The following is a 15,382-nucleotide window of genomic DNA, read 5'->3' as shown; positions in this document are numbered from 1 at the left end:
CCACAATATGAAATACAACGTCAATGTGGAAGATATCAGTGTCATTTAAATGTCTGTGAATGATCTCATTTTAAGGACAATAATTTTCATTTATGACATTTTAAGAGTGGTAGAAATTATTTTTTGAATTCCTGTTTGTGGATTTGGGTTAATAATTAAGTGCTGTGATTGCTCAGCAATGTTTGAAGTGTGAAATGTGACACATTATTAAAAATATTCTTTTAAATCTGTGAATAACATAGTTTTTATTTTACTAAAAAGTTTTCTCAGCAAAAAGTAACCAACTCTGTTAATCTAATGCTGCAATGAAGAGCAACGCCGGCCACTCTGCTTTGGAAATGCTCCTGTCTCTTTAAATATTCTTGCAGTAATTCCTTCAACATGCATATGGCCATAAAAAAGAGATAAAGCTTCAAGTCATCCACACAAACACGGGCATTTTGAATTATAGAGCAGCAGCTTCCTGTATTTTACACCTGCAGGGAGGGGAGGGAGGCTCAGCTGAGTTCAGAGCACACAGCCTCGGCTGCAAGAGCAACAACAAGTTCCCTGCATCTCTGCTTCTTTTTCTTTTTTCCTTTCTTTCTTTTCTTTTCCAATTCCTCCCTCCATCGCTCTTACATCTGTTGTTTCTACTAACTAAGAATGCTATTGCACATGTTGTGTATGGTGTGGGCTTCATCTGTCATTTTTCTGCAAGGCAGGTAAGAGATGATTTTTAAGTAGTAGTATATCAACATTCCTGAACTTATTATAAAGCATATCTGTAAATTGTTGTTTGTTAAGCCATTGTAATATAAATGCATGTGTGTGTCACAGCGTTATTATGGAATTAACATGAGTTTACATTGGCAATGCACTGGGTGATCTTTGTGCTTGTTTGACAAGGAGCATGTAAACATCACTGTTCTCTTAAAGTGAGAAGAGTCCTGCATTAAATGTGTCCATTATAATGTAAATTGCAGGATTATACTGAACAGATGAAAAAAAAGCTTGATTTTAGGTGATAACAGGTGCTGAAGTAATTACACAGATGATTTGCATATTTAAACTGGATCTTTGAATAAAGATATTTAAAAATAATTTAATACATCTAGTCTGAATACACAGTATATGACACCTTTAAATTACAAAATGCATGTGCTGCCATCCAGTAAAAAATAAACTGATAGCCACTGTATTTTAAATGAGATAAACCCTTCTGGAGGAGAATTTGAGGTATTAAATATTAAGTGAAGAAAAATATCAGTACATCCAGAGTTTGTTTTCCCGTCACTTGGCAGGTCTGTGCTCTGCAAAGAGATGAAGCTCCCGAGCAGAGCAGCCAAGGCTCCCTCTCCATCTGACTTTCTAGACAAACTGATGGGACGCACATCTGGCTATGACGCCCGCATCAGGCCGAACTTCAAAGGTAACACACTGTGGCGTGCAGTGGGAGGACCTTCCTCTGTCAGGACAGGTGTGGGGGGAAAGTGCGATCTGCGTAACAATGTGGGCGGTGAAGTAGCACAAATCACTCACAGATGGGTCCGGAGTAAGAGGAGCTGCAGGCTGAGATGTTTTCACACAGAAGTCAGGTTTTTTGTCATTTGTTGAACTGTTTTTGTGCTGACCCACAGCCTTGGGTCATGATATTTTTCACGCAGACTTCTCTTTCAGATTTGTCAGAAATGTGCACTTACCCTGGCATGTTACCCCACAGGCCCATTTCAGTTCAATCTTGATCTCTTGTTGTGAGTGAAGCCAGCAGATTCTCTCTGACATACTTCCCCCTCGGTCTCTGGGGTCGCATTTCATATATATTTCATACTTGCTCCACATCCTTGTCAGTGCATGCTGGGTAAATCCCGGCTGATTATCTATAAATACACTAATGTAACTAAAGGAGAATCAATAAATTATTGCCTCTCAGGAAATGAGCCCCTGAAATATTTAAAGTTTCGGTGGGCGACAGATGGACTACACTAATGGGAGGGTACTGGAAATGACAACATAATTTCATGCTGGTTATCTTGGATAAGTCTATTTATCAGGACACAGCATGGCATATTATGAAAAGAGCAAACAGATGTTATTTTGCCAGAACGCTCTGCTCTTTACCGGCTTTAATACTTCATGCAGCCTCCTCAGAAAACATCATCAGTGGTATTTAAGAAATCAGTGTGACTGTAATCTGTGATGACAATCTGCTTCTCTCAGGTCCTCCAGTCAACGTCACGTGTAACATCTTCATCAACAGCTTCGGATCCATCACTGAAACAACTATGGTGAGAAGATTCCTTATAGTCCTCATTTGGATGATCTTTTAGTAACAAAAAAATTGACCCTATGATTTTCTGCAGATAAGCATGAACATCTGCTTTTATCATTGATTACTGAATATCAAACTTGGACTATCTAAATAGTGTTAAGAAGATATATTTTTTGACTGTCCTCGCTGTGACTTTAAGGTGTCACTAAATGAAGTGCAAAAAAAAATCAGCAACAAATGTGACAACAAATAGCAATTCTGTTCCTCGGGCCAGTATTCAGTATAATTATGTTAAAGGTATCAACTTTGGTGGAGTCAGTAGTGTTAAAACATGCATGTTAGTGAAGTCAAGCAACAGTTGCACTCTACTGTATCTCTTGGTAGTGACACCAAGGAATTTTTCATAGGCGTGCCCAGAAATACCTAAAGTTACATCTCAATTTCAGGAATTTTATTATGCTGTTGTCGCGTGTAGGCTAGCATTCGTAGCGTACTGTTGCATGCAGAATGCACACAATCGGGACATACAACTTACTCATAACACTACGCCCTGAACTTTGACCCCCTTGCTTTTATATCCATTACCATGGCGATAAAACAAATGCCACTTACTGAGTTCACCAGAGATGGAGATCAACCCGGGGTGATGATTATATTTGCGACAGTGACATTACATCTGCAGTTCTCTGTCATTATTATTTTTTAAGTTATGTCCTTTTGTTGTTTGTAATATTCATGATTATTTTGTTCACTTAAACAATCAATACTCCTAGTATTACTATTCAACTGGTCATCAGTTACTTGAATGTCATCAGTCATTGCAACATCTGACATCTGTCAATATGCTGTCAAACAGCTGTCAGCGAGCTGTCTGGCTGTCATCTGTGTACAGCTCAGTCGATGTGACATATCGTTGCTGCGCAGAGGATTGTGGGTCAGAATAGCCAGAATAGCATGCTGGCTTGCATACTTCAAAATTGGACTGGATGTAGTAGAACATCCTGGTATTTTTGGTATACTGCATTTGACATACTATGTATCGGGACATACTAAATCTTTTTCTGGCATACTATATAGTATGATAGTATGAGTATTGAATGCACAGATTGTTAGTGTGCAGAGTTGAAGGTCCAGGTGTGGGAGTTAGAGGCATCTTTTGCCAGAAATGATATATAATATAGTAGTATTATTAGATCATAATCATGAAGCTAAGAATCGTTGTGTTTTGTTACCTTAGAATGAGCCGTTTATAGCGGGTCCTCTCACATGGAGTCTGTCATGATGTTTCTACAGTAGCCCAGAGACAACAAACCAAACACTGGCTCAGTCTCCATGTTGCCATTTGAAGGTATATGTGAAAGCCCTAGACATCTGGGTGACAATGTGCCTTCTTTTCATGTTTGCTGCACTGCTGGAGTATGCAGCCATAAAACTTTGATTTCTTATTTTACTCTTAATGTTAAAGACTAACACCAGTTCAGTTAACATTTTGAGTTTCACAACAGTCCTGTTTCATGTACATGTGTATACATGTTAGTCTATTCATTGTTCTTCAAATACGCTATTGTCTTTTTCAAGACAATTATACAACAAATTTGAAGGAGTACATTGATTATAAGGGGGAATAACATTTACTCAAGTTTAATAACACTACACAGAGGCCTCTGATTAGTTTTCACTGGCTGGCCAGCGATTGTATCAGAGTGGCCGTGGCCCCATGACCACCCCTTGGTGGCGCCACTGTCTTTTAGCTTCTGAATTATTTTTCTTCCACTATCAGGATTTAGAAAAAGTACACTTGTTGTTCTCTCATATAACTGCTTGCACCACTTATAAGCTTCTTAATTACCAAAGAGGATGGCAGTAGCAGGGTAAATGAGGTTTAAACCATAAGAACTTTAACAGGAAAGACCATAAAAGTGATGCTTAAAAACCTTTTCAAGTGTCTGTTGTTGGCACTTTTATAGTTGTATTATTGTTTAATATCAGTTTCATATTATTATTTGGAGTTAGAATGTGTTCTTATAATCAACATGTGCCACTGATTTTTGTCACAGTGGTGGAAGATGAACTAATTACTCTTTACAGTGCATTTTACTTTGCAAATATTTAATTAAAAATTACTACTTAGTAAAAGTAGCAATACACACAAAAAAATTGCATTCAAAACTTAACTTAAGTGCAAACATCATGTGCAAACATCACTTTAATGCTGCAGCTGCAGATGGGGCTAAGTGTAACTGCTTTGTATCCTGCTGGGTAGCTTAATGTATAAATAATACAGTGTATCATCATTAATTTGTTGATTTTATTTTGTAATAATATAATCAACAATCATTTTAATGTGGAAAGTAACTAGTAACCAAAGCTGTTAAATGAATGTAGTGGAGTGAAAACATTTATGAGTGTATTTACAGACGTTAGCTGTTCTTAAAAAAAAAGCCTCAGCTACTTTAATTTGCTGCCAATGCAGGAATCCCAGCTATGTTCTTTGGACAACAGAGCTGGTTGATGCTCGTACATCAGAAGCATTAGGCTCTTTGGTGTTAATTCATCTTAAGTGTTTCTGGCTCTCCTCCCTCTGTTTGGAGAAGCCATTTGGAGCATGTTTCATGATGCTTAAACATACTGTCATTAGATTATGATTAATTGATGACTGTAAACACCATCTTGTAAGTTCATTACATAATGTCAGCTATGATTTTATCATCTCTCTGTCACCATCAAATAAGGGAAATTCCTTTATTCATGAGGTCCATGGAGAGTGTTTGGGGACAACCTTGTTTTTTTTTTATTTATTCTAGTTTAGAGTTAGGAAGACTCATGCTTTTTCTAAAATACCTCTTGGGAGAGCCATCAAACTTTAAATGATGAAACTGTAAGTGGAGTTTTCTGTCGCTTAGGTCATGGGCACTCAAGTCTTTTTGTCAGTGTTTATTTATTTATTTTTGCTTACAGAGAGTTAGCGTGTGCACAGTGCTCATTGCCTGCTGAGAGACGCAGCAGGTTCATTTGTTTCTTGCTTGTGACTTATTACTGTTCACAAGATCTTGGCCCTCTCACATGGTTTATTAAAATGACACAAGAATTAGATGCATAGACAAATGCAGATTAAGAAAGCACCTTCTTGACTCTAAAAAACACCTCACTGCAAATAGACAAAACAAAACCGAGTACTTTACAGTCTATGAACCAAGTAAAAAAAAATGCTGCTTGTAGCACACAACAGAAACTGTTCCCAGGGACACTAAAGAGTGATGCACATGGCTGGGACACATTTGTTGTTGCTGTGTTTATTGGTTTATAAAGATACTGAAGTTGGCTATCCATTAGTGCCATTGAAAAATTAGCAAAAATGTAGTTACATTGCTTTTGTTCATTTTACCATTGTGATTACATGACTTAGATAGTATTGCAGATATCTGTTGTTAGCCTAGCGTTAGCCTTTTGCTTTTTATGAGCCTGCCAATTCAAACAATCTGATTAAATACGCCAGACCCACATAAATTGCTTATGAAAAAAAGGACTCATACTATCACATACTTTAAGAAAGCAACAATAAATACATTTTAAGTAACTTATCATTTCTTATTTAAGATCAACACATTTCTGGCCTCCTTTTACCTTGTATGAAACAGGCTAACATTATCTTAGCTGGCTTTAATTATTTTCAGAATTGTCACCAATAGGCTACCTTTGAAGGACGGAAATAAACTGCCACTTGACGCCATGAATGATATTTTCAAATGTATACCAACCCTTTCTGTAATGAAAGAACACACATCTGTTACTTGTTTTGTTGTTTGCTTTGCTTTTCGTTAACTGATAGAAAGTGATGTGTTACACTTTGTTAGTCATGTCAGCAAAACCTACAGGTAGTTTAACTTGCTCATCCCGTATTACAGGTTCTGAAAGTACCTATTAATGTTAAAGTCAGCAAACAGAATATTAACATGTTTCACAATGAATTGTGTGTGTATATTTTTTAGATTATTTGAATTAGCATACTAATAACGAGTAAAAAGCTAATGCTAGGTTAGGTTAAGTCAAGTCATAAGTTTCCATTTCTGTGTATGCATTTGATTGTCTTTTCTCTATTTGCAGCATGTTGAAAAATGTATGACTTTTTTTTTTTTTTTTTGGTTTATTCGCTTGTGTTTACTATTTGCACGTGTCTTCTTAATTTGCAGTGTGTTGAGCTCTCAGGGCTACTGTCCTTACAAGCTTTAAACTCTCAATATGATTGTACTATGGCATAAACTATTAAATTACTACTTGTGGCTACATATTTTGTGTCAGTTACTTATAACTGTAACAATTTTAATTCCTAATTATGACTTAATTCCATACTTTAGGACTACCGGCTCAATGTATTTCTGCGACAGCAGTGGAATGACCCTCGACTGGCATATAAGGAGTATCCAGATGACTCTCTGGATCTGGACCCTTCGATGTTGGACTCCATTTGGAAACCTGACCTGTTCTTTGCAAATGAAAAGGGAGCAAACTTTCACGAGGTTACAACAGACAACAAACTGCTTCGGATATTCCAGAATGGGAACGTCCTCTACAGCATCAGGTGATCTTGTGGTTGAATAATGTAGCAGGATTTACTTCTATCAGATATTACAAATCCACTTCCATGGTTTGTCAAGTGGCCAGCTGAATATAAACTTCTATCTATGAGATGTATGAGCCACTAAGTATATGTTCCAACAACATGTTTGTTTCACTCCAGTTCAGTTCAGTTGTCATTGTGTTGTCCAGCACCCACTGTGAATAATAACTGCAGGCTAAAACAGAATCAGGTCAGTAATGTGGCACTAAAGCAGTGGTGAATTGTAGCGTAATGGTTTTCATTAGAATATATGAAAGATGAAGCAATGTTTAAAGCTCTATTAGCAGTTATGTTAAGCATGAACAAAATGATCAGCTGCCTCTCTGGTTACTGAACCTTTAATGTAATAGCTAAACTTGGGAAATGACCAACTAACTAAATGACCACTTAGTGATTTTAATTATTAGTTTCACTAAATAAACAGCGCCAGAAAGTTTGAAACTGTGAAAAGTCAATAAATATATTTCTATAAATTTATTATTGCCCTTCATTCACTTACTCACATATGGTTAGCCACTGTGTCTATTGGAAGACACTGAATCCAGATTACTTGCTTTCCTCCTCTCTGCAGTATTGCTCATTTTGTGAGACTCTTCACTTTGTCCTTGCTGGAATAAAGAGAATAGGGGTCCTTAAAAATGAGTGGCGAAAGACATCATGGCTCAACAAAAAGAGCAGCGGCAGCAATAGATACTCAGTGATTAGATGTCAGCAAAGTCCTTGCCAACACTTCAACTGAGGAATGGGATGTTCTTTTTTCTTGATCTCTATGTCTTGTAAGGGGGGAGCACTCTTCTATTTTTGCCAATTGTGCTACCGTGTTCTCAACCCACTTTATGTCAAGCCCTCCATACAGGCTGACATATTGTCTGTCAGCACCTGTCAGTCCTTTGTGCGGTTATGTGGGGTGCAGTGAGGTAGAAAGATGGAGAGGAGGACAGGTGTCAGAGAGGTTAGAGCTGCTTGATGTGACCCTTAATGTAGGGTGAGTGTGCAGAAAGACTTTGAGTGAAACATAAGCAGGAGATGGCTGGTGCTGTGGGTTTAGTGCTGCTGGCTAGCTGGGGATCTACTCATGGGTTGCAGTGTGAGGGTATCACCTTTTCATTGTACACACCATCCCAGTGCCATGACAGTGTTGCTGTCTCTGTTTTCTAGGCTGACCCTTACCCTTTCCTGTCCTATGGATCTGAAGAACTTCCCCATGGACAGCCAGACGTGTACGATGCAGCTCGAAAGCTGTGAGTTCATCTTTTAAAGCAGGCTTGAGAACATTAAAGATACTGTATTTTACGTTTAGTATTTTTTTTATTGCCAATGGGTGAAGATATTGTAACATAACTTAAAAAAAAGAGACAGCTTGTGGACTAACTTCTATGTAAAGGACTTGGGAAGATATTTTATTTCCAATACTTTCTGGGAAACACGAAGGATGTGATGAATTTTAACCAAGAAATTCTGGCAGGAAGCCCTCAAGGCAAACTTCTCCCAACAGCGTGCTGCATCTCTTTTCAGCTCTGCTACAGTGCTAACAGCTTTAACGTTAGCTAAGAAATGGAGTCCGCTAATGTCAACAAATGACCAGTACCCACCACACACGTGTTTCCGTTGTGCACATTTGGCAACAGCAGCCTTCAGACTTTCGTTTGGGCGTTCATTTACTGCTGAGATTTGCGCTGGCTGGATTTGAGCTGTTACAGCCGCTGACTGAGGGTCTGTCTTTGCAGCTGCCGCCCTGTTCCTCTGGGGGATGTTATTTCTTAGCAGTGGGTGTGAAGTGCGCTAGCTAATTCTTGGCTCATTTGTAGTCTGAAAAACTGGGGTAAATAAATCAAACCCAGTGCCCTGTATCATAATTTCATTGCCCCCTGTGTGAAAAAAAAATTCCAGAGGAAACACAATCATGTGAAATGTATTGTAATTTTGTGTTTTTAGCTGGCTAATGTTAGCTAACCTTGGTTTGCGTTCTATTGTGGACAAATTGCTAACAAGAAAATGTAGCGAAATACTGTACTGAGTGGATAAATTCAGCTAATTTATCCATACTCCTGGGGCTGGTTTGCAAATTACTATTATATATTATTATATATTACTAGTATTATTATCAGCTACAAAGCAACCAACAGCAGATCCATGTAGCATAGCTAAGTTACAGCGACCTGGGCAGCCAATGACTAACCAGAGCTAAGGTTAGCCAGCTAGTTGTAAAGCTACGCTGCATCAATCTGCCTATGGTTGTTTTGTAACGTCAGCTGATAGTTGGTAATTTGCAAAAAGCAAGACAGTATCATGGTGCAGATATGGTCCAAATGAAATCTTGTTAGTCACTGTTGTGGCCCATGCAGGTGTTGGCTTGCAGCTAAAGGGGATGCCGACTGTAGTTCACTTAATGGCCTTAGAGAGAGGTGTCACTGAAACTTCCTGAAAGTTACACACAGAACCTTAAATATAGATTTTGTCATAAACTCATCATGTGCCATATAGTACCTTCTCTCTGTCTCTTTTCTAGTTGGCTACACCATGAATGATCTCATTTTTGAATGGCTGGATGTGGGAGCGGTGCAGGTGGCTGATGATCTGACGCTCCCTCAGTTTGTGCTAAAAGAGGAGAAAGGCCTCGGCTACTGCACCAAGCACTACAACACGGGTATATGACACACGACGACCTGCCAGCCAACATCCTTGACAGATACTGTCAATCAACTTCTAATAAGACTGTCAGTTTGCACCTGTATCTCCTCCTGTGGTTAGGTAAATTCACCTGCATCGAGGTCAAATTCCACCTGGAGCGTCAGATGGGCTACTACCTGATCCAGATGTACATACCGAGCCTGCTCACCGTCATCCTGTCCTGGGTGTCCTTCTGGATCAACATGGATGCCGCTCCGGCCAGAGTGGGACTGGGGATCACTACAGTGCTCACCATGACGACGCAGAGCTCAGGCTCCAGGGCTTCCCTGCCAAAGGTCAGACAGTTTGGTTTGTGACACTCAACATTAGAAAATCAAGTTAGTCATTATTTTTATACATTCTGGGATGATTTCAGGAGGAAAAGGTGCACTGAAGTTTTCTAATTTACAATGTTTTATTAATGTGTTTATTATTATTGAGAGCAGAGGTGGTAATAATCTTAAGAAAGTACAAGTTTTAAAAAGCCTATAAAATCGGAGAAATTAAACTCACGGCATAAAGGGTGTCACTTTGTGTTGGAAAGTCGCGGAGACAAAAGGGGTCAGATGAAAAATGTTTTTAAACGGTCATAAGTGATTTCAGGCAATGTAATGGAAGGATCGGTATGAGGTCAGAGTAGATAATTACTGTGGGTTGGCCTCTGTAATTATATCTGACCATTGAATAAGAACAGGGGTCCAGGGGTCCTCACCCACAAAATTATGAGTGTCAAACACATGTCCTGCATTCTGGTGAAATTTTGTGCAGCAATTTATAGTTGGAATGCCTTTATTCATGGAAAAGAAAACACATAATTTGGATGGCAGATGACAGTTTAAATATAAAAATGTAATGGAATATTAAGCAAAATTTGTATTGCTTTCAAATATGTTGTCACTGCTGAGTCAACACACATGTAGGAATCATTTACTCTTCCATCCTCCAGCAGGGCTGTATGAGGAACTTGTCCATAGTCAGTGTATTACCTATAATGGATGTCAGTCAGCAGGGCCCCAGTTTGGAGAAGCAGGCTGGAGGATTGACATAAAAGCCAAACAATGAACCGCTGTGGATACAGCAATAAAACATATTTTAGCCACTTAAAAAAAGGCCTACCTAAAACAATCAGTATCAGTTTAAATATGCACTATATTAAGAGTATTTTCACTTTTCCATCAGGCAGCAATTTCTGATGGGGAACTGAAGCCATTATATTGTCCTCTTCAAAGCCAGACTCCATTGAGGAAACAGTGAGTTATTGTGTGACTTTGCTGTTTATAGTGATTAGTTTGGATTCACCAAAGTCACACAATAACACAAACTTACTAACTGAGCTGCTACAGAGAACAAATGGACAAAAAGCAGTTTAATTAAATTGCTGATCGGCACGTGTGGATTTGGGTCATTTTGGAATCAGTTGGCTAGAAGGGATCATTATTTTTTGTTTACCTTTGGACAGTGCACTTTTGATTTTCCATACTTGCACTGCATTGTATATTTCCACATTGTGCAAACACTTTCAAAAAGTCATGGGGACAAAATCAGTCAAGTGGTGGGGACATGTTGCCAGCACCCCCAGTGTCAATGACACTTATGCATGATGTAGGTCCAGGCAGGAGTTTGAAGGCCTTTGCTATGCTCAGTGCTGGCTTTCTAATTAGGCAGGGGTACAACTTTAAATTGAGCCATTTCAGTTTTTGAACACAGGTGCGTACCTATTTGTTCCAGTCAATTCAATCCCAAATTTTATTCATGATGCACTGAGCCATGATAGGCCTTTTAATGCCCCAGAAATTGAAATAGAAAGGACTGCATGCATGGTTAGAATTGCAGTACTGAGAGAAGGATGCAGATCATTTTCCTTAAATAAAAGTAGTAATACCACAATGTGAAAAGACTTCACTACAAGAAAAAGCAAGACTATTAAAAAGCACTGATTATTCTCCAAACTGTATCAAAAGTAAAATAACTGGTGCAGTGTCCCTTTTCAGAGTATTACATTATTATTATTCCTGTGGTGTTATTAGTACAGTTGTTGCATCTTTATACGTGTTAATGCATCAATAATAATGATGCTTTGAAGAAAATGTAACATATGTTGAATCTAACTTGTAGTGGACTATTTTTATAATCTGGTTTTGTCAAGTTTAGTTAAGTTATACTTCTTCCACCTCTGTTTAATATCAATGAAGATCCACAAAGTAATCCAACATGTAACTCTTGACATGGAGTCATAATCTCATGTCTTTCATGTCACTGGCTAACATGGCATGAACGCTAATGTTTACTGAGTGACTTCCCTAATTTGATTTTCACGGTTTCGCAGGTGTCCTACGTGAAAGCCATAGACATTTGGATGGCGGTGTGTCTTCTCTTCGTGTTTGCTGCACTGCTGGAGTATGCAGCCGTTAATTTTGTTTCACGCCAGCACAAGGAGTTCTTCAGGCTGAGGAAGAAGCTCAAAGAGCAACAGCGGCAGAGAGCTGTGAGTGCAACCCACCCACTCAGCCCCTCGGGCGGCTGTCACCTGCTATTCCCTGCGCCCAGCTATGCACGAGCTACACAACTCAGCTGCATGTTGCACTCCAGCCGGGAAATGCAGACAGCACTGACCTGTAATTAATTCAAGCCATCACCTTATTCCACTGTTCTCCACATCTTGCGGCCTCATGTGGAGAAGAAAAACACTGGAGACAAAACAGGCCAACGCACCTTTTAAATATAAAATATTTCTTAAATGAAGCAGTGTGACAGCAGCTGCAGGACTCATTAATACCTTGTAATATTTATAACGCAATACACAAAACATCTGCTTGAGTCCTTTGTACTTATTCATTTGTTGGGATTATGCAACGCCATTGAAATTTGCTCTGACTTCATCTCCAAGTGGTCTCATTTCACATTAATGTCAGACCTGTATTCACTTTGTCAGAAACAGATGATGATTTCTTGTTAATGAGGACTTGAAAGACACATGCAGCATACAAGAGCTGTGTCATGACTTTTCCATCATGCAGTCTATTTGATGATTCAATACATGTGCTGCTTTTCCTCCCATCAGCAGGGAAGTGGTGACAGTAAGGTGAAAGGAAAAAACATGTCAGGCAACAATGCTCCTCATGGGAATGTAGTCCAGCAGTGCAGTGCCTGTGCCAGGGTATGTACCGTCGCCTTGTTTAGTTAAACACCAGCCAGCCAATCACTGGCATCAGTGAAGCTGTGTGATTCTCACTGAGAGCAGATGGTTATTATGTGCTGTGTCTTTTTCTTCCCAGGAGGAGGAGCTGGCACAGCAGGGTTTACTCTTCCAGAGTTATGGACTAGCCCTGGCAGCAGGGGCCGCACAGGAAATGGATGCAACGCCGGTCTTCGCAGATTTACCTCCTGGTTTAGGTTTCTATGATATTCGCAGGCGCTTTGTGGATCGAGCAAAAAGGATTGATACCATTGCTCGAGCTGTTTTCCCCATGAGCTTCCTCATGTTTAATGTCCTCTACTGGCTTACCTACAAAGTTCTACGACATGAAGACCTTCTAGCCACGCTGTGATGACACAACGAACGAGGACCATAAAGACACTGGATACCTTTAATTCTGCTCTCTTCACTGAAACATTTACAGGCTGAGAGTCCTCAGCTGAGCCATGCAAGATACGTTGTGACTGCATGTCCAGTGTCATTGGGACATTCCAAGGCATGGAAGAGTCCATCAATTTCTTTACATTTTTAATACCTCCAAAGAAATGCACTTTGCCTCAGCACTGATGCTTTATACATCACACCTCAGTGTACAGTATGTGTGTACAGTCAGCATCTTTAAGGTCCAGTGTGTAACATTTAGGGGAATTTAGTGACATCTAGTGGTGAGGATTGCAGATTGCAACCAACTGAAATTTCTCCTGGTTAGAATTCCTTCAGTGTTCATTGTTCAGGAGGTTTTTACCAGGAGCCAATTTATTTGCAGAGGTCTCCTTATCTCCTAAACCATCAGACCAGGTGATTTAAACCAGTAAAAACACTGAATAAAGCAGTTACACGTTACAAATCACTGTTTTCCAACGTTGTTCGGCTCGTCAGAGACAGGCCATGAGCCCAGCATTAACGTTAGGCAATTATACACGAAAGAAAACATAATTATTATATTATATTCCACCTCTGCCAATATAACCCCTTAAATCCTCCACCCTTGTCCTTTGAGATTATTATCTCACACTTTTTTGGGGAAAAAATATCTGTATGTGCAGTTACTGTAGCTTCACTGTAGCACATTCTTAGCACACCTGTATTTTGTTTATTGTTATTTTACTGGTGCAGTGGTCAACAGTGTCCAGAGCCACAGGTTTCATACAAAACAAATATCACTACGGACAGGAATTACACTGTGAAACAGCAGTGACTCTGCTGTGTCTCTCACCTTAAGTGACACTTTACAGACATCAAAATGTTTTGTTTCTATGCAGGCTGCAGAAATCTCAGATTGAATGCTATTTTGTAATAGCATGACTATTTTATCATGATGTAATATTTATCAGTTCACATTTTAGACCCTCCCATAGAAAGCCTGTCTGTAATAAAGAATGGAATAATCTGTTTATGCGTTTCAAATTTAAATTAAGGCATTTAATGCCTAAAAAACTGATGGACAAATTGCCCAGAAATTTTTGGGCATCACTATTGTACTGATATAATGGCATGGCACACACATTACTTTTATCATTATTCAGCCATGTCAGTCATCGGTTAAAGGCTTCAGTTTCGTTCTTGCATATTGGCCAAAGATTTATATTATCAAGTGTGCATGAGAAAAGTTATCAAAACATACTGCTTAACTTGAGTTCTGAGGCCTGCACAATGGGTGTTGTATTGGTGTTTAACAAAGCCCAACTATGTTACACACAGAGTATTTTTTTCTTTAGAAACAAATGTATCCCTGAAATAATTTGTTGCTCAATATTAAATAAAGAAATGGTTTAATTTGAAATACTTACTGTATCGTTGTGTAACCTTTCTTATAAACAATTATGATTTAAAATGATCTGCTCATTTTAACCCTGACTTGTAATGTCAGACAATCCAAAGGTTTACGCTTAGCCTAATTATCAGCTGTGATATTCAAATGTTCAAACTATGACGTTCTCTAAAGCCAGAACTAGATTTGTCTTGCCTCTGATACTTTCTTTGTCAAGTTTACTCTCAGTATTCACTCTTCTTTTATGGGGCAAAAGTGCAAAATGTCACTGCAATAACTGTTTTGAAGTGATTTGCTCAGTACCTCACACTGTTTGGGTTTTAGCATTTGTGTGTACACATGCCTGAAGACTGGGGCCATCTCTTTTAACCAAGTCTCATTTTAAAAATATATCTTGTTATCAAGTTAAGATGTCATATTAAAGGTAGTTGTCACATGCATACAGTCATGGGTGTATTACCGGACGGGTCTACCAGGCCCACACCCAGGGGTCCAAAACTCAGGGGCCCCTAAACCAGAGCCTCTGCATGAAGACGCTGTTATTAACTTTGCATTTCTTGTCAAAAAGCTAAGTCATCATGTGAATAACAGAGCCCCAAAAGTCCTTAAAAAATAAAATATACAACAGGAGAAGCAGGGCTGCATACATCAGCACTGTGGGGTCTGTTTGAAACATAAATGGACTTATTTTGTTAATTATAGTGAGGAAATGATGAGGAGGAACCTTGGTATTCCACTTTTAAAGAGTTTACAGACAAAAAGGCACAAATAAAAAACAAAACACATTTGATTAAAAAAGGTATTTTTTTTTATTAAAGACTATAAGATTTACATGAATATGGTTGCTGAAGTAGATACATACATCATTACAAAGAA

The 15,382-nt window shown here is 38.9% G+C and overlaps 1 protein-coding gene across 1 annotated transcript; it reads left to right on the top strand.

Moving 5' to 3' along the window:
* The first annotated feature begins 2,203 nt into the window (after nt 1-2,203).
* Nucleotides 2,204-14,462, top strand: LOC125898250 (glycine receptor subunit alpha-4-like). The gene is made up of 8 exons (XM_049592004.1): nt 2,204-2,267; nt 6,607-6,830; nt 8,028-8,110; nt 9,379-9,516; nt 9,621-9,835; nt 11,866-12,024; nt 12,601-12,696; nt 12,815-14,462. Exons 1-8 carry the CDS (start codon nt 2,265-2,267, stop codon nt 13,085-13,087), a joined length of 1,191 nt encoding a protein of 396 aa, XP_049447961.1. The 5' UTR covers nt 2,204-2,264; the 3' UTR covers nt 13,088-14,462.
* Nucleotides 14,463-15,382: the final 920 nt, after the last annotated feature.

Source organism: Epinephelus fuscoguttatus, linkage group LG12 (genome assembly GCF_011397635.1).
Source record: "Epinephelus fuscoguttatus linkage group LG12, E.fuscoguttatus.final_Chr_v1".
Lineage (NCBI taxonomy): Eukaryota > Metazoa > Chordata > Actinopteri > Perciformes > Serranidae > Epinephelus > Epinephelus fuscoguttatus.
The sequence above is the reverse complement of the archived record's forward strand: the minus strand, read 5'-3'. Positions and strand labels throughout refer to the sequence as shown.